Consider the following 26,071-nt stretch of genomic DNA (forward strand, 5'->3'; position numbering starts at 1 on the left):
AATGTGTTTGTTTGTTTTACTTCATAACAGTCTACTAACTCTAACCTGGGAGAAAAGAACAAAATACAGCTGCTAACCTTCACACAGATGAGGCCTGTTCCTGCGTAAGTTTGTACATCGTCTTCATTTCCGTGACTCTATTTTTAAAAATGGCTAAATATTTATTCACACTGTGCTAAAAGTTATGTAGAAAACATGAGCACACTTTGAATTGTCTATTACGGATGCTATCTGTATGTATTGATGTAGTACAATGTTTACCTAAACATCTTAACATGTTAAGGTACTATCACCAATAAAAACAACAACATATTAACACATAAATACAGCTGGCTTCATATATTTAATGGGCTTTTTTCATGGAACACTCACGTTCCCATCAGAAAAACAAAGATGTAATCGATAAAATTAATGATGGCTGTGTTCCATTTAGCTGCTTCCTGGTATTATGCATGCAGTCTCACTGTCACACTGTCATGACTTACTGGGACACTTGAATAACAGAGCCATCGTTCATGTTAATAGTAGCACCTGTGTTTTCTCTTGTCTAATGTCTGCAATGAAAAAATAATCTAATCTGAATTAGGATCAGGTTTGTCTTAAACTCAGTTACTCAGTTTAAGGGCTTTGATATTGTACTTCAGCCTGCACTGATTGATTTTGAGGGACTGCAAGAGGTGGAAAAACACTAACGTACACACAGCTCTGTCATGTAATCATGTCATCAAGGTGTTATGGCTAATGTGTTAGCACACATCCAGCAGGCATGAAGAGCCCTGTCTCCTTGACGTTCTGTTTGTATACAGCTAATTAGCATCAGAAAATACACTTTAAGGACACGTAATGGCTAGACTGTAAACATATTCACTCATCTTTTAGCTTTGGTTTGGTCTCCACCAACTCCTGAGAAACACTTCTTGGTCTTTAACCTGCTACTTGTTCAACTTTCTTCACTAGCTCATTGCTAAATATGCTGGTTTGCCCTCTCATGCTGATCATGTAGCGTACAGTCAGTTTATTGTAGATCACATCTGTCAAAAATGTGTCAATCTAACTTTTAGCCCAGAATTTAGTTATTAATTGATTTAGCTTTTAGCCTGTGACCTGTTAGTTTCAAATATGGTGTCTGTGAGTGGTACAATTATCCACAATTAATTAAACTTTTTTCACAGCAGGGTTCAGGATGAGTAGCAGCTATTCAATTTGTAAAGCTTTGTCTTTTGAGAGTTGGAGTTGATTAGTTCGTTGGACACTGCTGTGTGAGTGTCATTCAGCGGACCTTCAGTTGTTGAGCTATTCATAGCAACACTTTGGTCTGAATATAGCTTTGCTTGCCTGTTAGGTCGTCAGGGTCAGCATTTATAGAGCTTTAATCACAGAGACTGCAGCCAGACTGCTGCTAATGCAGTTACAAACACAGGACAATTTCAGGCTGTCTCATTAGATTAAAAGTGTTTTGGTGTATAATGTGGAAGCTGGCAGGTAGAAAAACAAGATTTCATGCAGCGAATGAATGATGCCCAGTTCTATTTTTACAGGTATGAGAGGCTCAGATTGACACTATAGCTCATTCATACTTGGAACGAATAGAACAAAAGTACAGACAGGAAAATTAGGTGACATTATGCAGGCGCGTGTTTTAATTCTTTTGATGTGTCAAGTTCGATTCAATCACAGCTCAGCATTTACAGACTCGTTTCTGGTTTTTGCAACAATCCTTTTGTACAGTTTTATCATAATTAGGAATCAAGGTGATAGCATCGTAGTACAATGACCAGATGTGTTTAACATGAATGAAGAACAGGTGCACACAGTGTAAATTACAACAGAGTATTGGGGCCAATGTTAAAAAAAGATTCTGAGAATACAATTAGTCAGCTTTTGTAAAGTTCAGACTTGAAACTTGAAATATTACAACTTCAATTTTAAAATATCACAATTTTCTTCTTAAAAATTATGACTTTTTCATGTAAAGTTACAACTTCTTCCTCAAAATCTCGAATCCTGTTGTAACCAATAGGTACCATTATGAAACAAATTAACACGTCTACAGCAATAAAAAATGACAAACTTAAAGCCAACACCATGTCCCAGGCACTTAACATATATTAGACCAATCTTGCCTAATCTACAGTATCTTGTAATTGTGCTCTGAGGTCAGTGTACATGTGAACTTTGGTCCAATAACTGAAATATACATTCACTGTTAGACATTCACAGCCAGCGATATTGTCACATTAGTCCAGCTGGTCAGATCAATACAGCAATCAGATTGCAATCTTCAGGGGAACTCTCTCCTGGTTCGCTTTGCTCGGCTGTTTGGGGTTCTGGTAGGACAGTCGAACAAACACAACGGTGAGGATAGTTCCTGGAATAAATGAAAAAACAAAACACTGAGATATCCAACATCATCACTAGTTGGTGCTGATATATCTGTCAGATCCAGTGAATAGGCGCAGTATCTTCAATCCAGTACAACGGCCCTGCAATAACCAAATACTACATTTGTAAAGTTTGTAAAGGAGCTTATAATTCATTCTCAATCGCCCAGGCATTTCTGATCTGTTATAGTGGCGTTAAACCTGTCGGCCTTAGCCTCTGTGCTTACCTATGACTGCAAAGGTGCCAAGCAGGATGCCCACTGCAGACTGAATAGTTGGCATGCCCTGCAACTGCTTGGCAGCCATTTTGCAGTTTCCTCTGATGTTGCAGGGACACACTGTCACTAATGGGAGGGGAGAGAGGGAAACAAAAACAACTCACAGATCAGGGCTTTTTGACACCGCACAGCGGAGCAGTTCTGACTAAACAGGAAATGAAACTAATTGAAAGAATGATGACAGATGTTTGGTGGCAGATTCCTTCACTCCAGCCAAAAACAATGGAAGATTCATCAGGGGATTCCAGAGAATAAGTCATATAAATGCTGTATGGTGACATGTGAAAGGCATCAAATTTTTACCTGCATGCACATATGACTACACTTGTTCTAAATCATGTATGAAAACTGCATTTCATACAGAAGTTAAGTTAATTTAAGCTGGAAAAAAACTGCAGCACTGTCATCCCCTATTCCCATAACCATATAGTTTGTCCTAAGCTGTGAATTGAGAATTAAGTTATGTATATAAGGTGTCAGCAGGCTGCACTGGGCAGAACACAGTCTTAAGAGAGCTGTACAATCACCAGCCTGGAAAAATCATTTGTAAAGTCCCATTGCATCATTGTCAAACAAGAGCAGCGCGAGGACAAGCCGGCACACGGGGGTTGATCTTTATTGATTGTTCCTACGCTCGTGTCCCATCGCCTCCCTGTGCTCGCTTTGGCTCCCCAGCAGAAAAGTCGGCATTACCTGGCAAGTTTATGAAGGTGCTCCTGGGGGGAGAGCTGCTGTCAGAGATGGTGAAGGGCACAGTGTACACTTCAGGGGCCAGGTATGGGATGTTTAAGGACAGGTTGGTGTGAGTATCTGAAGGACAAAACCCTTGTTGGTTAAGAAAAATTACACATAAAAATATACTGCTTAAATGTTTTCTTATAAAATTATACATTAGATGAAAGTATTCTGTCATTTCGCTTGAATGAGGAGGTGCATATAATAAGTGTGTGCCGCCTGGTACTTGTAGTTGGGGGATTGTAACAGCTGCTGGTGTTAAAGGTGTTAAATTAAGCTAAATGCTTTGTTGTATCCTATAGGAGTGAACAATCAAGCAAAAACACATCCAAACAACTGCATTACTACACAACACACGGGATGAAAAAGACTGATCTGCGTATGGAGGTCTGGAGTGTGTGACTCTTTATCTTATCTCTGTGAATCAGTCTAAAATACACGCCTGGCGGCATGACGTAAAAGCCCTGTCCTGTAAAGAGAAGTGTTTTATCAAGCCGTTTGAACCTTATCTGAGGGTCTTAAACTCCACGCTTGCACCTCACCATCATTCCCCTTCATGTTGCATTTGTCAGTGAGGAAGACGAGCTGTGCAGCACTTCTGTCGAGGCTGCTAATGTGTTTTGTCCTACATCTCCACTGAGGTGACATTTTCACAGGTTGGATCTGCGATCACCTGCCTTCCCAGAACTGTTTTGGATAATTGTGCAACCAAAAGGTATTTTTTGCATTAGAGTTCCATTTAAATGCGTTAGAGGAGGACTGGATGTTTGACATTTCTCTCCTCACTGCTATGAACAGCCATTCAGAGTGGACGTAAGAGGAGTACGTGTGTGCTGCCTCATTAATTGAAAATCTGCATTGAAAAGAACTGTCAGTTTTTCGAACTTAGTACATTTGAGAGCCTCTGAAAGACTTCAGATGAATAGCCATGATGCACGCGCACACACACACACACACACACACACACACACACATTAACACACACATGCACACACACAGGTGTTCTTCTTTTCATGAGAGGTGGTGATTTGTGTCGTGCAAACTACGCAACTCTACAGCAGACATTATACCGGCACAAGTGAACATCATTGGTACGACCATTACTGGCTGTGACCAGGTGCAAAGCAATCTGGGAGATTCCTTTTTTTAGCCTCCATTAGCTGGCAGGAACCCAGCGGTGACGCCAAAGAAATTACACAGAAGATATAATTACAGCTGGGCTCAATCAATACCAACAGGAACAGGGGAGTGAAAGAGGGAGATAAAAAAAAAGCTGAGAGGGAAGTGGTTGAACTGTTTGAATGGCTAAATGACAGACGTCATGGCAGCAAATTGTTTGCGTTAAATGAGCCCAACACTAGCAGTTTACAACTGCAAAAAGAGGCTAATTATACCGCCCATTCCAGATAGAACTGAAGAAATTATGCAGGAAGAAAATAGAACAGGGCAATTTACACATCCTCAGGGCCAGATCACTCTGTTTTCTGTGACTATCTGAACTCAGAGACGGCATATCGCCTATTTTAATTCAGATAAGTCAAAGTGACTCAAAACATTTAGCACACCGTGGCAAAGTCATATCCACTGGCTGTACATAAAAATCCATTTATCAGTAATGTCACATTGCACGGCCTTGTGTCTGGATGACATCAACCTGTCAGCTCCGGTAATTAACTTCCTTACTTACTCTCTACATTATTCAAAGGCGGGCGGCACACTGCAAGACACAACATTCACACATCCGTCTTAAATCATCTCAAGCTGCAGGGTAAGATATAAATGTGTCCAGATCAAAGCAATAAAACAAATAGGTGTGTGCCACATAGTATAGCATGGCCCAATTTGGATGGATAAATACATCCATTTAGCTGCACTCTGGCTGGCTTTAAATCCATGCAGGCTCACAGAATTAAAGCAGAGTACTTAGGCCTAAATGATACTTGATACTTGAAAAACCCAAAACTCAGCTCTCAAAAACAAGAGGAAAAAGCAATTAAATGGGGAAATATTACTTGAAAAATAATCTGGCCATAGAACAGGACAATTCAATTTACCTCGATATTTATAACGAGTAAAAATATCTCATCACTGTCTACTTCACTGTCCTCTCTTTTCATTATGATTCATTAGGCTAATACCGCATGTTGTGGGTTTACTCGGTTCACCTAGCCCACGTTTTCCTCACCATTAATAGGCGTTAGCTTCCAGTTACGTCGGACTGTGGCATCGCTGCGTAGGGAGAAGTTGAGTCGTCCTCCGTGCTGCGGCCCGTCACTGTCCCGTGAGGCCAGCACCAGGGCCTGATCCTCCCAGCGAGGCGTACACAGGTACTTCCAGGAATAGTCTCCAACCAGCACGGGGCTGTTGTCATTCACGTCCAGGATCTGGACAGTCACCAGGGTGGAGGCAGATAAGGAAGAATTTCCTGAGAGAAACACAAGAGACAAATACAAATAGAGATAATATGTTTAGTTTTGTTGCAGAGATCTGAAAGCTGTTTTTTTATTTCTTCCAGATGATGATACAATGCTCTGCGGCATAATTCGTGAGCCTGCCGAACCTTCTCTGCTCTGTGTTTTCTGTCTCGTCCTTGTCTTGTGTCTCTCACTCTCTGATGGTTTGTATAGATGTGCAGGGACTTACCATATGTATGTAAGTGCAGACATGTGCTTTTTTCCTGTGTTTGGTCAGTTATTAGCCTAAATCTGTGAGATTTGGAGTCACGTAAAGATTATTCAGTTGAAAGAAAAACAAACTGGGAGAAATGACTTCACATTTAAGAGAACATGTATTAAAATCCACAGATTAAATCATATTATCAATATTTTAATCTTTAGTGCTCATGAAACTATGAAAAAACTATCTTACGTCCATCCACTGCAATGACCTCCATGGTGTAAGTGCTGTTCTCCTCTCTGTCCAAGGCCTGCACAGTCTTTAGTTCACCAGAATACTTCCCTATTGAAAAGTATTTCTTGGTGTCGCCTTGAAGAGAATATCTGCAAAAGAAAACACGATTCAGCAAAGTGAGAACTGCGATCCTTCATGAAGTTATTCCGACAGCATTCTTCAGCTCTTCAGCTTACCTGATTGGGTGAGAATCAGGGTCGTAGCCTCGGATGGTGGCTATAACCCGCCCCGGTTCCTCGCCCTCTCTGACAGTCACCTCATAATGGCTTTGAGACAGGATTGGACCTTCATTCACGTCGTCAACATAGATGGAGACGGTTGCTGTGGATGCTGGTCCGTATCGGCCCCGGACCAGAGCCACTGGGTTCTGGGCGCTGAGCACGAGGATGTACTCGCTCTCACGCTCAAAGTCCAAGACCTGTGAAAACATGCGCGCACACACACACACACACACACACACACACACACACACACACACGAGTAGCTGAATATCTCTGGATTCAAATGCAGTTTATAGGCACTCTGACAGATGGTCAAACACCAGCACGGTAATAGAGATAGAGAAACCACATGTTGTCTTTATCGGCAGGGGATGGACACAGTACGGTCCCCTGTGTCCAGTCCAGTTCATCTTACTCCCAAGGAAACTACATTTACTGGCAGAGCTCAGCTGTATTTCCAATATGAGCCAGACACTGGTCACAGGGAAATGAGCCAATTGATTCATTGTGTCACCAATGAAACATTTTCCATGATGATGCACTGAGAACATCTGCTGTGTGACAATGCAATAATTACTCCTGTACAGGCTGGACACATTGTTAAGCACATTTGTCTGACCATTAAACATTCGATGTGGACATTGCGGGGTATTCAAAATATAAATACTTCATTGTAAAAGGGAGTAAAAATACCATTTAGACACTGTAACTTCTCTGGGTTGCACAGTATGAACTACAGTATGTTTGAGCCCAAAGTTCTGCAACAAAACTGGGAGTAGCAGATTTTAAGTGATGGGATTACTGTAATCTGGACACTGAAAATACTTACTGTGACCTGTTGACATTGTTTGAGGGATTAAAAATGGAGTTTCACAGTGAAGGAACAATTAAGTACAGTCATGATGTGTTACAGTGCAGTCAGTGTTGTAAATACTTAAAGATTTCACAGATTTTAGAGACAGAAGAGTCCAACTGAAGGCAAATGAATCATTTTATCTTAATCTTTAATGTGTTTAATTTTCTGAATCCTGGCATGAATTTGTGTTTGCTGTCAGGTTTTACCATCAAACGTGTTCTGAATGCTGATGAAATAAGACATTATTAACCCAGCGATGCCTGACATCATGCTGCTCAGGCTGAGTGCGTCTCTGTTGCCAGGGAGAGGAAACGCAGACCTTGGAGGGTGTATGAGTACTGCTGCTCGCTGGAAATGACACATCGAACTACTCAGTGTATTGTCAGTGCACCAGAACATGTGCATGGACTCACTCCAGGCCACCTGAGCCACTATGTAACTCGAAGTCTTCACATGATGACATGACTTTTGATTTTTTCTGGAAATCTTTTACCTTAAAATGTTAATTAGGCATCAGTGAAACCTTATTATCAACCTTCACCTTCACTGTTAAAACCTAATAGCAAACAGTTAGAAAATAGTTGTTTATGTACACATCCAGCAGATATGGAGCAACATTAATTTGTCTTTGCCACCTGGCCAAGCTTCACTCTCTGTTTTTTTTAGCTCTGTTTGCGGTCGCCACCAACTCCTGAGGGAAATAAGCAGCTCTTCAGCTGCTGAATGCTCCAGTATGTTCACCAGGTAGTCGCTAACTTTGTGTGCTGTTGGGTGGTAAGAACAGCTTACTGTAGGGTTTAGTACAGAGTACACTATGACTGTGAACCAGAACTGTAAAGTTTTGTAGGCCAGAAAAACAAAATAATGTACTTAATGAAAGACAATAATAAACTTAAAAATTTAAATAACTGTGCAACCATTATATGAGATGCTTTATTTCAACACAGGTGCCAATTCTGCATTTCAACGTCCTATTAAATCAGACTTTTCTTTTCATACACTGCACAATGTTTTAGCCTCCTAATGATAATGAATGAACCTATTTCTAGATATATTAATCTATGAAAGTCTTGCTATTGATGTCTATGGGAAGATTCACGGTGATTAATCCCAGTTACATTCACAGACTCAAGAACACCTTTTGTTTTGTTGAATCTTTGCTTACCTGTCGTCACTGCTCGTCCGTGTTCTGGCTCATCCGTTATAAATGCAGCTGCTCCGTTCCTTCTCTCACTGCATTTTCACGTAAGCCATATTACAGCTTTACGGCATTTAAAATGAGGCATGTCACAAGTGTCTTTGCAAAACATATCCCATTCATGTGATTAAAGGTACCTGCCGTATGCCATCATTCTCGCATGATTCAACGCTCGTAACAAGATTACGAGATCTGCACTTTAGACTGATGACGCACACATTCAGTTAGTAATGGATGAATATGTATGAAGGATTTATCTGCTGATAACTTTCAGTAAATTAATTAATGGGAAATATTACATTAACATGATAAATTGAACTGTTAGAACAAGCTCCGATTCCACTTTCATTTAATTTGTTTCTTTAACAAAAAGCTTTTCAGCTTGATGTAATGTCTCCTGTTCTCTTCATGCTGATTAGATTCTCCTTACTCCCCATGTTTCATTATACATTTACCTCCATCGGCAGCCTCTAGTCTGTGTGGTAAACTGCCATTAGTGTCTGCTCGCACAATCTAATTATTCACTTGGGCTGTGAGCAGTGTGTAATTTCTAATAATGAAATGTGTCTGCCTTCTGGCGCTGACCTCACACTGTAACGCGGTGAATTAGAGGATTTGCTCAAGTGCATTTTAATCCAGTGGGGCTTTACTTGTGAAGGATTTAAGCTTTACTTTTTACTAAGGTAAGCTAAACAAACAACAGCATCCCTTCTAACAATACAAACTTAGTTACAGCGATATCTCACAAGGTCAATACAAGAGCATTAAGAACAGCTGCTCGACGAGGCAAAAACTTAACCTGTATAACATCGTTTTTAAGTCATCGTGTGTTAATCTGAGATAAAGCAAGATCTATTTTTAGATTTTTGACATCTCCTGCTTCATCTCAGCAGAGTGTGTGCAGCCAACGGTTCAGTCACATTCATCAGCTCCCAGAGAGAGGTTGAAAATAATAGACTGTCTCCTGCCTGGCCCACTTACAGAGAGCAGACCATTAGAGCACACACACACATAGACACACACTCATTCCGCGACGCATCCCTAAAACACCCTGCTGGATTATACGAGGCAGGCGAAGGGTGATGCGCCCCGGGGACAGCAGAGATTATTGGGCTAAAACATTCCATTGTCATCTGGACTCTCTTGTTTGAGGCATGTGGGACTGAAGTATTGACGTATTGGAATATTCTTTTCCAACCTTTCTGTCGGTGCCTCACGCGTATAAACTGTCATATTCAAATCGTGTACTCTTGTTCTCCTGAGGGGAGAACAGTGTTTGTCCTCTCTCGCACCCTGAACAGGATAAAGACAACAATCAACATGTCGTTTCACAAGAACTTTCTCATCTCAACCTAATCAATAAGGTTGCAGGACGGTTCGTGTTCGCTACCTTTGAAAGGACGAGCGAGACCTCATTGGTCTGCTTGTCTGTCACCAATGTGAAGACCTCCTCCTCGTTTCCGGACTCTAAATGGTAGTCCACCTGCCAGCTGTCTCCTCCTCGAACATCTGCATCTCCTGCCAGCACAGCTGTTACTGTGGTGCCCACTGGAGCGTTCTCTGGGATGTGAAAGGGTCCATACTGATGGGGGGGGAGACGGAAAAGGTGTGATTACCGGGCAGAAACCATTCATTTGTTGATAAGACGCTCCTCTGTAAAAACACATAAAGTGGGCCCGTGTGGATTAAATAATAATAACAAGATTTAATCTAATTCGCTGTTATTCAGTAGAAGTCCTCTTATGTGAAATGACTGGACTGACTATGTGAATATACGTTTGCCCCTCTTGGCCTCCTGGTGTTAGCTAACCTTTATTCACACACCTCTGTGTGTTTAGACAGCCGTTTAATCTGCCACTCACAGATGTCCTCCAGTGAAGCAGCCATGCCTCTGATCTGGCTGCCCCATCCACAGGCCCGCTGAACCCAGCCCTGTCACCACTCGCCTCCCACATCACCCCCTATAGCGCTGCCTTCACATCGCCATGGAAAAAGCTGCACTTCTCAGGCGTGACCTGCTCAAGAGCATTTTCCACCTCTGTGTTTGTGTGTGTGCATGTGTGTGTGCGTGTGTGTGTGTGTGGTGGCCATTATCTGCGGACATTTGTTTGCAACAGCTTGAAAATGAGCATTCAGCAGTGTTTGAAAGACAGAAAGTGTCAACTAAATGGAGCAAGGACATGAATAACAGCAAGACGACAGATGTTACATCAGAAAAATACACTGCACAATACACAATACACTTTTCTTCAGTCTGTGTTCAACAATGCTGCCTCCTTTTATCAGTGTTGATATTCACACCAAAGCTCTCCAGCCAGCTTCCTCTGTTAAATTCAAAGGGAGTACCTTCCCTCCACGCTCAAAATAAAATGTTCCTTCACAGCTCACAATGTCCGGACAGACTTTAAGTGTCAGCGTGGTCTGACAGAGAGAAGAGCCAGAGGCTGGATGCCCATTATCACAGCACGATGGCTCTCCCACGTAACTCCCTACCCTCATGACTTATCTGTCTTCTATTATGTGGCACATGTGGGTGAAAATTGAGGGATTTTTCTGTCACAGCCTATTTTTAGCCTATTTTGCTTTCATAGCAGCACCTACGCCAAAATGAGGGAAACCACTGTCCTGTTTTATGCTGGGCCTGTGACGGCGGCTCGCACAACTGGAGCTCTACAGGATGAAAACAGACATCGGAGGAAGTTCCCAAAGATGTTTTATCATCACAAATATATGTACTATACCTTTCATAAGTATTGGAATCGCCTGTCAGATGGCACAGAGGACTACTCCATAAGAAATCACCAGTCATTGCTAACAGAAAGTGAGAGCTCAGCACCAAAATCTGTGCAGGCTGGAAAAGCTATTCTTAAAACTTCAAAACAGAAGGTTAGTCTGGGGTTAGCACTGTTGGAACTGGATCACAGAACATCAGATGGACGGACAAATGAAGCTATTCAGTCTAAACACCGAGTAGACTGCAGAGGCACCGTTGTGGTTCAGTAATGATCTAGAGCCACTTATGCTTTGTTTACACATGACTTTGGGGACATCAACCAAACAGAAGCATAAAACATTTCATTGCTCTTCTTTTGGGGCCATAAACTATTTCACATGTAAATAATACTGAATTATACTGATCTTATCTATTATCTATTTGAGTAGCTCTGCACATTTGCTTATCTTTTTATGTTTTTGTTCATTCTATGCCTTCATTACGCAAGTGAAATACTGAGACAACAGGACATGAGCGAGAGAAAGATGGAGCAGAGGGCTGTGGTCGACGCCTTAGACCAAATCCGCTTATCTTAATCACCTAGAATAACTTTTTCAAAGGTATACCTCAGCTGGTGTAGGCTTCAGTGATGGCTGTAAGCAAGAAGTAGAGAAAGTGAGACATTTGTGTGGTTTTGAGTTGGATTTCTTTTTCACAGAGAAGCTTCTGTCGATGCTTTGCTTTGTTTTTGCCCTTTGTCTGCTACGACAATCTGTCAGTGTTGGAATCTATTTTAACTAACATGAATACACTCTGACTGCAGCTCATGAAAAAAAGAAAAATCTATTAACTTTATAAGCATTGATGTATGTTCATAAGATTCTGGCTGGAAAGTCACTTGAAGTCCAGGAAGACATTTCTGTAACACTTATGACAACACTGATTCTTACATCATCTCTAACACATTATGGCATCAGCATGTGGTCATGATGTAGATCAGACTATAAATAAGTGAGTGGAAACTTCTCTCCAAAGAAAGCTTTATCAGATTAAACTCTAAAAACACACTCCACTTAGAGTACAAAGAGCAGAATAAAACTCCTCCAGTAACATGGTGCCATCGCTATAAGCCTGAGATTAGAGGGCATATCTAGTTCCCCGCCAGGAAAATTAGATCAGTGACCTGCAGAGCGGATTCACAGTCCACAGTCCAATAGCCACTGATGATGCCTGTGATGTTTGGCCTGTCATTTTTCCAAAGGTATTGCTTATCATGTCATGTGCAGACCGCTGCATCAGAAGTGTGTGTGTGTGTGTGTGTGTGTGTCCATTTCAACATGTGCTCTCGTACCTCATGTTGGGAGAAGACTGGTGGGTTGTTGTTCTCATCCTGAACCGTCACGACCACGGTGCAGGAGCTGTTTAGACCTGCCAGGGACATCATCACAGCTTCTGTTAGTGACTCAGGGTCAGCCCATCACACAAATAAAGTATGCCGAAGGAACGGCAAGTACCTCATCTTGCCTTCATCACACCCTGATCCATGAGTCATGAGGACCACATCATCTGTCATCCCCAGGGGCTAGCATACAGACGTCCCCTGGATGCTATAGCGGTAACGAAGCTACTGACGCACTAGCTCAAAAAGCGAACGTCATGTTACTTCCTGTCCTTCCTTTTTTTTTTTCAATCACTGCTTCCTTTTCACTCCTCTAGATTGGCACTTCAAACATAATGGCCTTACAGCAACTTGTATCTTGATTGCTATCTCTGTCGTCATTATGACTCGTCATTATGATTGACCATGTAGTGTACGCCATCATCAGGGATAGCAGCGGGAAACTGGGTCCTGCAAAGTCTATTTTCGTGCTGGAGCACTTTATTTCGCTCTCTTCTACAAATTAGATTTTTGTAATTTTTGCTTGCTCCACAAGTGAACCAGGGGGACCAAACCAAAGCACAGCTCTCTGTCTATAGAATGTGTCTATATGTGAATTATCATAGTGGGAGAAAGCAGGAGAAATAAGTAGAAATAAATAAGCTTTCAACCTTTTTTGTTCGTCTATGAAGATATCATCCAATCAAAATCTGTATGAAGTAAACAAGTAGTCAGTAAAAAAATCATTTCCTGGCTAATTCTCCGGGATACAAAGTACAGATATACTGCAATCTATGTATTTGTTTTTATTATTAATAGCTGTGTTAGTGTGCGTGCTTCTGAATAGCTTGTGTTTTTACTGAGCTGCCCCATGACTTTTATTTCCTAAAAATCAATAAAAACAATATTGGCCTTGCTGTCATTTGATCAAATTATCTTTATCTCTAATATTCTATTCCTCCTGACGTAATGTCCTACTTCAACAACAGGAAAAACCAGCATCAGATCTCTTTGATCCTTAAAGAAGCAAATCACAGTTCAGTTAAAATGGCATCTATGCCTTCTTTTGTGAGGCTGAGGTTAATCTGAGGAAGGCTGTGCTTTGCGTAAAGGAGTCCAAACTCACCTTTGGCATCCTCAGCAGTGATGGTGAGGGTGTACTGAGGAGCCGTGCCCTCCATACTGTCCGCTTGGACTGAGATGACCCCTGAGTCACGGTCCACTCTGAAGAGGGCACGAGGACTCTCTGGAATTTGTCCGACTAAACGGTAGAAGATCCGCACGTTGTCCGTTTTGGGGTCGTCGTTATCGGCCGCCTGCACTGTCAGGATTTCTGTCCCTGGGAACAGATGCAGCAGTTAAGAACAGTTTTTTTTATTTGCATTTCTTTTATATTGTTTATTTTTCTGAATTAATCTAATTCAGTGACACATTTTTTTTTCTTTTTTCTGAGGTTCTGTAACAGCAGAAGAAGCTAAATATGTTTTTGTATCTGCAGTAAGTTACAGTCACGTAGCACAGTGAATGGGAAGAAGGGGGAGGAAGGTTAAAACAATAGCTTTCTCATTTAATCCTCACTCAGTGATCCCATTTAGATTAACAGATTGTCCTGTCTAATTCATTTCCCAGAATCAACCGTTTTAAAGCATCAACAAAAAAGCTTTTATGCCGTGTCGCTACACACCATGTGCTTTTTATGAGCACGGGTAGAAGTGAGAGTGCTTTCCCCACGTGTCCTGGCAAAAATCCCAATCTGCTTTCACAAAAGGTATCTGGCTCTCTCAGGCCTTTCATCACTGCAAAATCCCTTCCAGACAGTGTTTCCTCTACCCTGCTGTGAGACAGTATTCCCATTATGGTGTAAATGTGACAAAGGATTATTCAGAGGTCTCATTGTGTTGTTTTATAATGATCCCAAACTTCAACAGAGATTAGAAATTTAAAAAAAGGTGTTTAAGATAGGTATTACTAGTATTTTGAGTATATACAGTTGGATCTAGTGATATTCCTATTCTGTGATGCAATGAAATATTATCCTGCTGCAAACCGATAAGTCAGGGCAGTTCTGGACAGTATTTTCTAACACATGTTGAAGTAGCAAGACTCATATCAACTCATGTTTGTACAAAAAGTTTCCTAAATATTCCCCGAGACCACTAAAATGTCTGTTACCTCGAGCTGCCAGTTCCTTGACCACAGTATGGTACTGTGCCTGCGGAAAGGTGGGCCTGTTATCATTGGCATCGCCCACCATCACCCTCAACTCCACAGGCTTGGCGATCTCTCTGCCATCTGGACGCTCGACCACAATGCTGATCTGGAACTAACAAGGCAAAAAGAGAAACACAATGTTTGCTTTTGGTGTATTAAAGAAGCAGAGTGGTTCGACATATCTGGCCCTGCAGGGGGTCGACAGATCGGTGTGTGTGTGACTGGATAGGATCCTGCAATAGTGGTAGACAGGATGGATGGATGGATGGATGGATGGATGGATGGATGGATGGATGGATGGAAAGGAGAAACAAGCTGCATCATTCTGCACCTCTGGCAGGTGGGGGCACAATACTTACAATGTGAAAAGGCTCCATCAGTACCATCAGTCATGAATAGTGGCTTTTTAACGTGTCCACAGATTAAAGATAATTTTTGAAGCGATGGTAATTATGCATCTTCACCCTTTCAATCACTAAGGGCAGCAAAACAGCGAAAAGCTTATGCCTGTTCCACCTCTTTTTCACCACAGCCTACTTCAATTAACACCTTTTAAAACTTCAACACATTTCAATGTCCTGAAAAGTGACATCTATTTCTTATTCCCGCCAACTGCAGGCTAAACTAAAAGCTTGAGGCGATTCATCATTTTCAGCCTTCCATTAAATGATCACTACAAAAGACAGAAAATGCACAAAGCCTGAAGCATGTGTTTAAACAGTCATCACATCCAGTGATGTGGCTCAGTCTCTCTGTGTTGTTCTTTGGCCGCTTGAGCATTTGTGCCAGAATATACTGCTCAGTGAGCCGTTCAAAGCTCTCTGGAGCTTACGTTGTGTGCAGAACTCAGGAGTAAACTGCAAACAAATGATCTTTAATTTGTAATCTTACCCCAACTAAAGATCCTTCCCTTCGTCTGAAGTGAACGAGATCTGAAGTGAAGCTTTTAGCTTTACAGTCCTTGTCATAATACAGTAATTATTTTTACCGCAGGCAGGATATGTTCAAGGAGCATAGCTGCTGCATCAGGTTTTGGGCTGTTTCCTTAATTATGTCCGTTGGGTTTAAAAATAGACTGCTCAGTGCTCAGTGCTCAGCGCTGTTGCAATAATGTGTACCAGGGTCCTTTAATTAAAAGATAATGGAGCTGTAACTAAATATGATTTTTTTTAAATTAGGAAATGTAATTTAAATAAGAGTTTTCTATCGAATGAACAACATGATAGGTTGTTTAGTGCCATCACAACACACTCACCTGTGATTCTGATGGGTTTAATAGAATCTTGTGAGAACTAGAACTTCATTAGCTTTTAAATCAGAGCAACATGTAAAACAAAGACAAACAAAGAAATCAGGGCTTCTGTATTTCGTAAGGGAACGGTACAGCATTCATAACCTGCATGTTTAGATGCTTTAAACAGAATGTGATAATGTGTTTACCCTTTTTGACATTTACTCAATTGAAAACAGTATGAAGACAATATATCTAACGTTTCACCTCATCAGCTTCTTTGATTTTTGTAAATATCTGCTCATTCTGAATGTAACGAAAGCAGCACGTTTCAAACAGGAGCAACTGAAGACTGGGAACATTCCACAGGTAAACAGGTTCACTGGTAACAGGTGATAGTATCATGACTGGGTATGAAAGGGGCATCCTCAAAAGGCTCAGTTGTTCACAAGTGAGGAGAGAGCGAGGTTCACCTCTTTGTGAACACATGACTGGATAAATGACTGCTTTCTGTCAAGGTCTTACACAGCGTCTCTCTTTTTTGAAATCAGGGCTGTATTATTAGGTACTGGAGATGTTTATCTTGCAGTTATACAGACCTGGTCCTGCGTCTCTCTGTCCAGTGGAGCGTTGAGATAAATGACTCCTTCTCTGCTGATGGTGAAGAGCATCTCTGGAAACTCCCCCTCCAGACTGTACTCTGCCTGACTTCCACTCCATTTCACCTACGTAAACACACACATAAGCACACATTCACAACAAAATACTTTCAAACCAAAACATGACTAACATTTCAATGCCTGATTTCATTTTTTTTTTTACAACACAAATTTTTATCTGGGTGCAACAGGAAAACTATCATGCATCATATAATCCTTTAAAGCTATTCAGCAGGACCTGCATAATGTATAAGTACAAAGCCAAGCTACCATTTATTTACAAGATAAGGAGCTAACCCAATGCACTGACAATGATGTGGAACAGAGAGCAGAGCCAAAACTAACTATGCAGGCTGAAGGGGATTTTCCACTCTGCTTTACAGCCCTTGACAGAGGGCTGTGCATTGGGGCTGAAAGGGCCCTAGAAGCCATCAAACAGCACCCAACAAGGAGAGGGGCCCAGCCGCAGCACAGCTGATGCACACCCAGGGCATGTGTATCTCTTCAACACACTGTCACACACTCCTCCCTTGTTTTGGAGATGGCTGCCCAAACACTATGCCTTTGTATACACAAAGCCGCTTCACACAGCTGGCTGCCGCTCAGTGTTATGGTCAGCGTGCAGACCTCAGAACTTTAAGGAGATATGTTTAAAGGGCTGATTAATGATCACGGACCGGTCTATATAAAGTTCTATGCAAAACACAGATGAAGTCATTTGTTTTGCTTCTGTCAGAGTTTGCAGAGCATGTTCTGTCTCCCCCGGCAGCTTGTTTGAGCTGCGACACGGGCACCTCATGTTTGTGTGTCCTTTCCTCCTGTGGGCTGGATTACAGGAAAGAGTTCAGTGTCCTGCTTTCGAATGCAGAATTTGCTGGTTACAGATTCTTAAATGTGTTTTATTTGTCTCTAATAATGGTCACCTGAAAATCTTTTCGTTTTGGAGTGTTGGTTGGACAAAACAAGCACTGTGAATATATCACCTCTGGAACATTATGATGGGCTGTGTTATTAAAAATTTGTTGCTTCCCAAGATTGATCACTATTGATATGGTAAATACTGGATATATATGAGGGAGCAGTGGCTTATTATTGTTTGTAAAATCGTCAGTATCCAAATAGAAATAACAGTTGATGTTGAAAAGCGGGCGACAGATACAATTACAGTGTATTTTGCATGGAGGGCACGGCAAAAATATGAGACAGAAACAAAAGGAGATAACGATAACTGGCCACTGGGGGGCAGCGTAAGCAAGTTGCAAACACATGCAAAAAGTGAGATGGTGATTAAGTTAGCAAACACATGCTTGTTTACACATCAAGCAGATACGGAGCAACACTAGCATTTATGTGCTTCATTCCCATTTAAGTCATGTTTGGTTTCGGCTCTTTAGCTGCTAAATGCTACACGGTCATCACCAGCTAGTTGCTAACTTTGTCTGAAGTTTGGTGCTGGGCAGCTAGCATAGAGTGAGATTTTAGAGGTGGACATATAATAATGCAAAAAGCTAAAAGCCTCAAAAGAGCTGAGAAGATCTGAGTCAGGTGATAATTCTGCTAATTGTTAACATAAAAATATTACTTGTGTTATTCACACCAACACGAGATTACCTCTGATGACTTATGTTAGCTGAAGCACCGTGTTAACACAAGTCTAATTTGCAATATTGAACACTGATTACGACAAAGGTCCGGTGGGGCTCAAACTAATTCTGCAACAAATAATCAGATTTCATTTGACTGTGAGAACGGACAATTCAATGCAGCTAAGAGCCCTGACTCATTCATTCACAGGCTCTGAGGCCTCTCTTCCACTCCAAAGTCTCAATAGATTGCATTACGGAGTTCAAGTAGTTCTACTGATTGCATTGCATAATCAAAGTTTTAGGCAGGCAATCAGAAACATGCAATAGATAACAGTTTGAAATTAACCTCCCTCGCCCCAGTGACGCAAAAGTACTGATAACAAATGCCTGGATTTCATATTTTAAATTCCAGCCAGAGCTTGTTTTGATCTGATTGCAGAATCAGTCAAATTGATCACAACAGCAATCCTGACTTAGTTTTCTAACTGCCTTTTACTCAAATGATGGCAGAAACTAATAAAATACACTAAGCAGTGGATTCATTTCGGAGTCTGTCAAAATGTCATCACACGGTGGAGAGTGGCAAACATAAACAAAAGACAGCGTTTGTTACAGATGAGTGAACGTGGACATGACTGCTCCATTCATCTGAGACAGCCGGGGAGTGGAGATCCACAGAGTGGGCCCTTGAACATGACTACCTCTCTATGTATTATAACAGCGGTTAGTCCCACCACCCACTGAGCACAGCAGTACATTCATTCAGCGTGGGAGAAATGAGGCTTCCCCAAAGTAAACGTCCATGTTAAACTAATCCAGTTTTGTGTGATTTAGATTCTGGATGGGAACAAACGGGACGCTGTAACTAAATGACTTTCACGATGGCTTCATTTCTCACTCTCTTAACACATTTTTCAGTTGACATTAAAGCGGAAAAAATGAGGAAATCTGCTCAGGGAAATATTTTCACATAGTCTCATTTACATATAGAGGCACAGATGCTATTTGTTGCAAATTATAAAAATGAATTTTCCTTTTAAATTCGCCAAGCTGTGTGTTATAACAATGGTCATTAAATCTATAAGAGAAAAAGATTTTATCACAGATTTGAAGTGGCCTTTGAAAATATGGCAAAAAAAAAAAAAAAAAAAATCTGAAATGTGCCTACACTTGTGAATCCACACGTTTTCAGTGGGTGGAAGGGGCTGTTAGAACAGGAGAGATGAGAGGCTGAGGGCGAGTGTGGGGGAGGTGGGAGAAAACAGGAGGAGGGGGGAGGTATTGTGATGTACCTACCAGCCACCGCAACTCTCAGAACCCGCACAATGCATGTAATTCAGCATCAGAATCAGATAAACATGCCTCTTTGTCTACACAGTTCTCAGTAGCGAATCAATAAAGTTCTTTTTTTTTTTCCTCACAAATGATAACAGCCTTGCTGGTTTACTGGCTGATTTTTTTTTTCCATGTGTTACAAAACCTCTGAGAGCTTTTCTGTTATTTATAGACATGTGGTTGTTATGGCTAATATTACAACAGCGAAAAGGTTAGACCAGTCCAGGGACAGTGATCTGTTACGAGAACCATTACAGTAATGCAATCATGTAGGACAGTAGTGCTAACTTAATTAAAAATGTCTCTTTTAACCTGAACTCAGCGTTCAGCATTGATTGATGATTGGATATTATTAGGTGAGACTTTTTGAGTCAGTCCCCAGTGGAATACTGGCTGACTCTGTGAGGGAGAGACGACATCCAGCCTTTTAATTTGAACACAAGATTTCCAGCTTTAGATCTGAAAATGTGCTTAGAACCTCTTAGAAGCTGGAAGCTGCTCTGTTATTCAGTTCCAAATTTCAGTTTCAACAAACTTTATTGGCATGTAAGGCCTCAACTAACACTCTGTTTCATAAGTAGCTAATCTATTGATTTTTTCTTGATTAATTGACTTTTCATTTGGTCTGTAAAAAGCCAGAAAATAGTGAAGAATGCTTCCACAGTCCAAGATGATGTCCTCAGGTGCCTTGTTTGGTCCATCAAATGATTCAAAACCCAACTGGAAGCTGAGAATGTTTGGCAACTTTGCTTGAAAAATAACTGAAATTTTTGATTGATTATCAACAGCTGCAGATTAATTTTCTGCAAATGGATTAATCAGTGAATTTGCCCAGCAGACTTCAAGGTTGCAAAACAGTTGAGATATTAAGCAGACAAAAAAACAAATAAATAAGAATACTATTGAGTCAATGGAGTTGGTCCAGAATGTTTCTCTGTGTGACAAGAAACACTAAAATATTCACACTGAGCTGTGCAATATGATTAAAATGTCGTGTGTAAAGGCTATTTTAGAGTGGATTTTGCCTTTAAGCTGTTAGTTTTGTATAATATGCCTCAGAGCGGTGGTGGTGGTGGTTGGTGGGTGGGAGAGTGAGTGATTATGGGAGTTAAAGTGACTCAGTCAGGAGGTAGCCTGAAAGGATCCATGGCATTTGAACAGCATGAACAGCATCAATAATTCAGGATTTGGTCACTTAGGAGGACCTAAGAGCCACTAAAAACAGCTACTGGAAATATGATGCCACTTTACTCCATTGGCAGATTGTTTTATTGTAATACGATAGTTGACGGTTGCAAACATAACAACAAAGTCAGCAACTAGCCCAAATTGTTTGCATGATTTATGGTTCAAATAATGAATTATGGTCAGACAAGTACAAACAGTTTTCATGTAGGCTAAAACACTTAATGTGCTAAAGTGTTTCACAGTGAATAATATGCTGAACAGGGTTTTGCTCCCTCACCTGTGAGATGGGGATGGGGTAGGGGCCTGGGAGGTTCTCCTGAAGTCGGACAGGGTCAGGCGATGCCCAGGTGTTTCCAGTCACCTCAACAGTAACGATACCGGTGGTGAAGAAAGCGTTCGCCTTCCCAGCCATGTCCTTCACCATCACTGACAGCTTATAACGGCCGCACATCTCTGGGTCCAGAGCCGAGGCTCCTGGTGGTCACGGTGGGATATATGACACACAAACACATTATTTCAAAATGAACCTCTTTTCTAAAGACATCTACATCTATATTTAATGATACTGTATGTGTGCGATGCATATGAGGAGGAAGTCAAGCAAAGGAAAATAACAAATTCAAAGAGACGTAAAAAGGAGAAATACATGCAAACACCACGTAATTACATGATGGTGCCTGGGAACACATAATGGACTAATGGACCATATTTTCCCTCAAATAACTGAGACATTACACACATTGCCTGCTAAATCTAACATGTCCACACTTTTCTAAGCCAACTCAGTGCTGCATTCATCACTCAATTTTCAATTTCTTCCTAAAATGGAAAAGAAATAACATAAACAGCCCACTAGAAAGGTAATCATAACCATCAGTTGCGGCCAAACTGGAAATAAACTAGAAAATGGAAGAGGTAATTGTCAATTTTCAGTGCTGTTGTGAAGCTTTGCGGAAACCAGCAGCAGCAGTGTGGGCCGGAAGGGACAGGCAAGCGTGAAAGTCATCCAGCTCCCGCCGAGCCGTAACAAAGGGCAATACCAGAGCTACAGAAATAGCACCAGCATACAGGATTTTACTGCATCGAGGGAAAGAATGTGTGTATGTCTGCGTACTCTATGTGTATGTCTCTTTGCCTAAATGAAGTATTACTGGTCGACATAACTGCATCACTTTTGTATCATGGCTTCATACATTATTTGTAATATTTTAACAACTGCACTGTAACTGACAAGTTTTAGACCTTTTAAAGAGCAGGTTCACATCTCTGCATGACTTCTCTCTGAAAAACTTTATTCAGCTAAGATGGATTTTTTGAAACAGAAGCCAATAATGTTATTTTGGATCTTTAAAAGTCTGATACTGATATATCAGCTGATATCCACTTTATCTTTATATCAACATATCAACAAACACAATTTTTGATTAGAGTCCTTTTTTGTTTGTAGGATTCAAACTTAAACAAAAATATCTTTGGCATTTCTGCACTGCAATTTGTTGTTTCTTATTGGCTGATGTGAATATTTGTGCAAAATGTAAATGGACTGTATTTATTATTTGTGAAAATGTTAGTGGAAACTAATAGGATATGAAGACTATAGGTTCCATAGGGCGGCTTGTTCAAACACTCAAACAACATGAAACAAAGAAATGAGAGAGCATTCTTAAGTGTGTGAAAAGAAGTGTGCTCTTGTATAAAAACCAAAGTATGACATTGACTTGATACTTTCCCTGGAGTCACTGGTTGGGACTGACCTTCCTCAGTGAGGGATACCTCTCCGGTGATGGAGTCGATGAAGAACATTTGGCTGGAGGGAATCCTGGGTGTCTGTTCCATGAGCCTGAACCGCAGCTCAGCGTGGGGAGTGTTGCGGTCATCACGATCCAGTGCCTCCACCTGCATGAATGGGATCCCTGAGACACAGGAGGTGCACAGTCTAAAACATTACCATCAGTATCACAGACATCTCTCCCCACCACAAACTCAAAGCACACTAACTTTCTCAAATAATGCAGAAAATGATACCGATCAGGAGGCATTTGAAGCATGTGTTTGGTTTTAAATATCAGTAAAAGCATGTTGGTACCCAAACTTGAAAGATGATACAGCTACAAAATACCTGATTTGCACATAAGAGAATGTGATTTAATAACATTGTGAGCAACGATAAAATTGTGTGAGACCTGGTTCAAGGAAGTGACCCTTGTGAACAATCAATCATTATTTCATGAGAGATAAGTCGCCCACAAAAACATGACAAAGTTGCTCATGTTAGCTACAATGAGCTAGCAGTACAGTACTTTACTATCAAGAACTGCACTTCAGATGACATTTCTCTTGACAAAGACAAAGCACACATAGAAGGCTATATAGAGGTGTGTGTTGTGGGCTCTGCAGCTCCAGTTTTTCTGCTTTTCTGACAATGGTTTCATTGTTTGCCAAATCATTAATTCTGTTAATACTGAGGCTAAGGGTAAGTTGCCTTTTCCAGCACTCCATTTGGCATTTTTTCCACAGCAGAACTGAACAGGTTTTTGTATTCCGTGTAGCAGGAATGACAAATGTGATCCAGCCTGCAAAAGGTTGTGCAACGCGTTGACATCAGACCTGGAGGTTCTTGTACCTTTGAGAAGCCCGAGCTGCACGCTGCCTCTCATGCTCTCCTCTATGAAAGTGGGCACATTGTCATTCTTGTCGATGACACACACTTCGACGGTGAAGCTCTGTCGGTGCACTGATGTTCTGAAGGACACCTGCGGCGCACACATACACACACTCTGTGGGTGTCTTTAAATAACACACTCTTAGAATCCGCATGCAGCCTTCCCATTCACAATCTAAAAAGTGATTCATTTTTCATTCATTATTGAACATGAGCACATGAATCTCACATGATGAACCAGTAAGAATAGAAAAAAACTAACCTTGTTGAATTTGATTCATCTTCAATGAATAAACTATTCATTCGCAAAAGCGTGTGGGAAATTTCTATCACCACCATGGCTTGACATGACATAATGTGATATGCTACCTGCAACGAGTAAGATGGCTGTTTCTCCCTGTCCAGTGGTTTCAGAGCATACAGAAACTGAGCGTCGACTCCGAATATCCCCTCATCGTCCCCTGTTACCACCAGGTCACTGTAATTGCCTGGCAGGCTATGGAGCTGTACAGAGCAGAAGAAAATTCATAAAACACAAGTTTGTTATCTTGTTTAAAAGCACAAACAACAAAGTGTAATAGTGCTGGAACTGCACGGTAGTTACTGCAGCCATCAGTGATTTGATTTCAACCCGTATTTACACAAGAAGTCCAACTGAGATTTGAGGAGAAAAATCATGTAAAACATAAACTAATTGCAGTAAACACAGCACGATGAAAACACGAGGTAAGATGATTGATGTATCGTGTGTGTTTTCAGAGCTATACAGTTTGTCCTCTGTTGTCTAAAAACTGTTAAAAACACATCTGTGAGCCACACTGATGCATCACATGAGTGACATGTTCCCTAACTGCCATGAACGTGGGCACTGATTTCCACATGCAACATCCTGCTGCTTTAAATACTTGTCAGCACACTAACTGTGGATTATTCCGCTGCTGAAATTAGTCCACAACAGATATATCATTTACTGCTCTTTAAATAATGCTTGATAAAAACAGTAATTATCCAGCTGTTTATGAGTTAGAGTAAATTGTGATGGCCTTAGGGCTGATTGCCACAGACAGGGGAGGGGAGCAGAAAAGCATTCAGACATGGATCAATACATTGTTAGTTTTAGCCCTTAACAAAAATAAAAATACAGAATCATGCCATCTTCATCCTTGAAATCCTGCCAGCAGGCTGCCATTCAACTTGTCTGAGCACCAAGTTACTGTTAGAACCATCATACAATTTAATACTTTGCAGGAAGTCTCAGTCTAGATACGTGGGCACAAGCACCAACCTTTGTTTTGAATCCCCTAAATGAAGGTCCTCTTAAAACAAAAACAGCTCAGGATTCAAAGGTCTACTTTTAGAGACAGTGGTGTGTTGGGGCTGGTCATTCAAAGTAGACTACAAGATGATTAAAAACATTTTTAGAGCCTTTGCACTTTGCCGGGTTTGCAAAATTGATCATTCAAGATATTAAAGCAGAAGAACTGAGAGGTGTAGCCAGGCGACCACAAAGAACTTTTACCTTGAGCAAATCTCAAGCAATCACAGCCTGCTTTTCATTCATAACACAAAGTGTGGTTATTATCCAACCTCTCCATTCTGGCCATTAACATGCTATTTCAAGAGTGTTAATGGCACTCACTCTGACACAAAGACTAAAAGTACGACTATGTGTCATGCAAGATGTGCTGACGTCACAATACGACCGATTAAAATGCCAAATACTCAGGCTGTTGCACAATCCAGAGGATGTCTGAGTGACATGTATGAACAAAGCACCCCGCCTGCCACCCAGCTGGACTGAATGCAGAGGCTGGGTCTGATGCATGAAAAGCATTGTGAACGCTCCAATTATAGTCTAGTGGCAAGATGACGACAGCACATTCATATAGCTTAAACCTTAAGTGGGAGAGGAAAAAAGAGAGATTGTGCAATTCTAGCTCATTAACTACCTTCATTTTCTGCCTATAGAGCAATCAGGGTCTTTTCACCATATTTCTAACCACTAAAAGAAACTCCAAAGGCTGGCATGACATGTTTTCTTTTACCTTGTGTAATTTCTTACCAGTATGAGCACAAGAAGAACATTCATTTGGTGAATTCAAGTTAAAATGCAGTACCTTGGCAAGATACCATGGAAAAATACCATCGTAGTTTTCAGGGACACCAATTTTCACATTTGCCCCAGAGCATGGTGCAAATGTGTTGAGTATCTCCAACTGCAAAACAAGACATTAAGCGTGTCTGAGTGACATTTTGTATGCTATAATTAGCTACTGCACATAAAGAGAGCATAACAGTTAAGAGAAATTCAAAGTAAACAACATCTTACTGTGAGAACTGTGATGAGCATTCGAATAGCTCCTCTGTCAGCCATGAGTCCCTGTAAATGTGGCATATTCACAGCAATGCACAAATCACATGGCTTCAGCCCAACAATCAACACAATTTCTGTCTTGTTACTGATTCACCACCATGGGATTCTTTCATACGCGCACGTTTTACAGTTTTTACATGTCCGACAGCGTGCGA

At 41.1% G+C, this 26,071-nt stretch overlaps 1 protein-coding gene across 1 annotated transcript; it reads right to left on the reverse strand.

Annotated features, from left to right (window-relative positions):
* Nucleotides 1–1,637: 1,637 nt before the first annotated feature.
* cdh16 (cadherin 16, KSP-cadherin) lies at nucleotides 1,638–25,937 on the reverse strand. The gene is made up of 17 exons (XM_076738935.1): nucleotides 25,872–25,937; nucleotides 25,660–25,758; nucleotides 23,912–24,046; nucleotides 23,504–23,633; nucleotides 22,635–22,793; nucleotides 21,158–21,354; nucleotides 16,712–16,837; nucleotides 14,843–14,993; nucleotides 13,797–14,009; nucleotides 12,644–12,720; nucleotides 9,970–10,161; nucleotides 6,481–6,722; nucleotides 6,263–6,393; nucleotides 5,580–5,819; nucleotides 3,353–3,469; nucleotides 2,609–2,725; nucleotides 1,638–2,368 (listed from the first exon to the last, which is right to left on the reverse strand). Exons 1-17 carry the CDS (start codon nucleotides 25,935–25,937, stop codon nucleotides 2,268–2,270), a joined length of 2,493 nt encoding a protein of 830 aa, XP_076595050.1. The 3' UTR covers nucleotides 1,638–2,267.
* Nucleotides 25,938–26,071: the final 134 nt, after the last annotated feature.

Source organism: Chaetodon auriga, chromosome 1, assembly GCF_051107435.1.
Source record: "Chaetodon auriga isolate fChaAug3 chromosome 1, fChaAug3.hap1, whole genome shotgun sequence".
NCBI lineage: Eukaryota > Metazoa > Chordata > Actinopteri > Chaetodontiformes > Chaetodontidae > Chaetodon > Chaetodon auriga.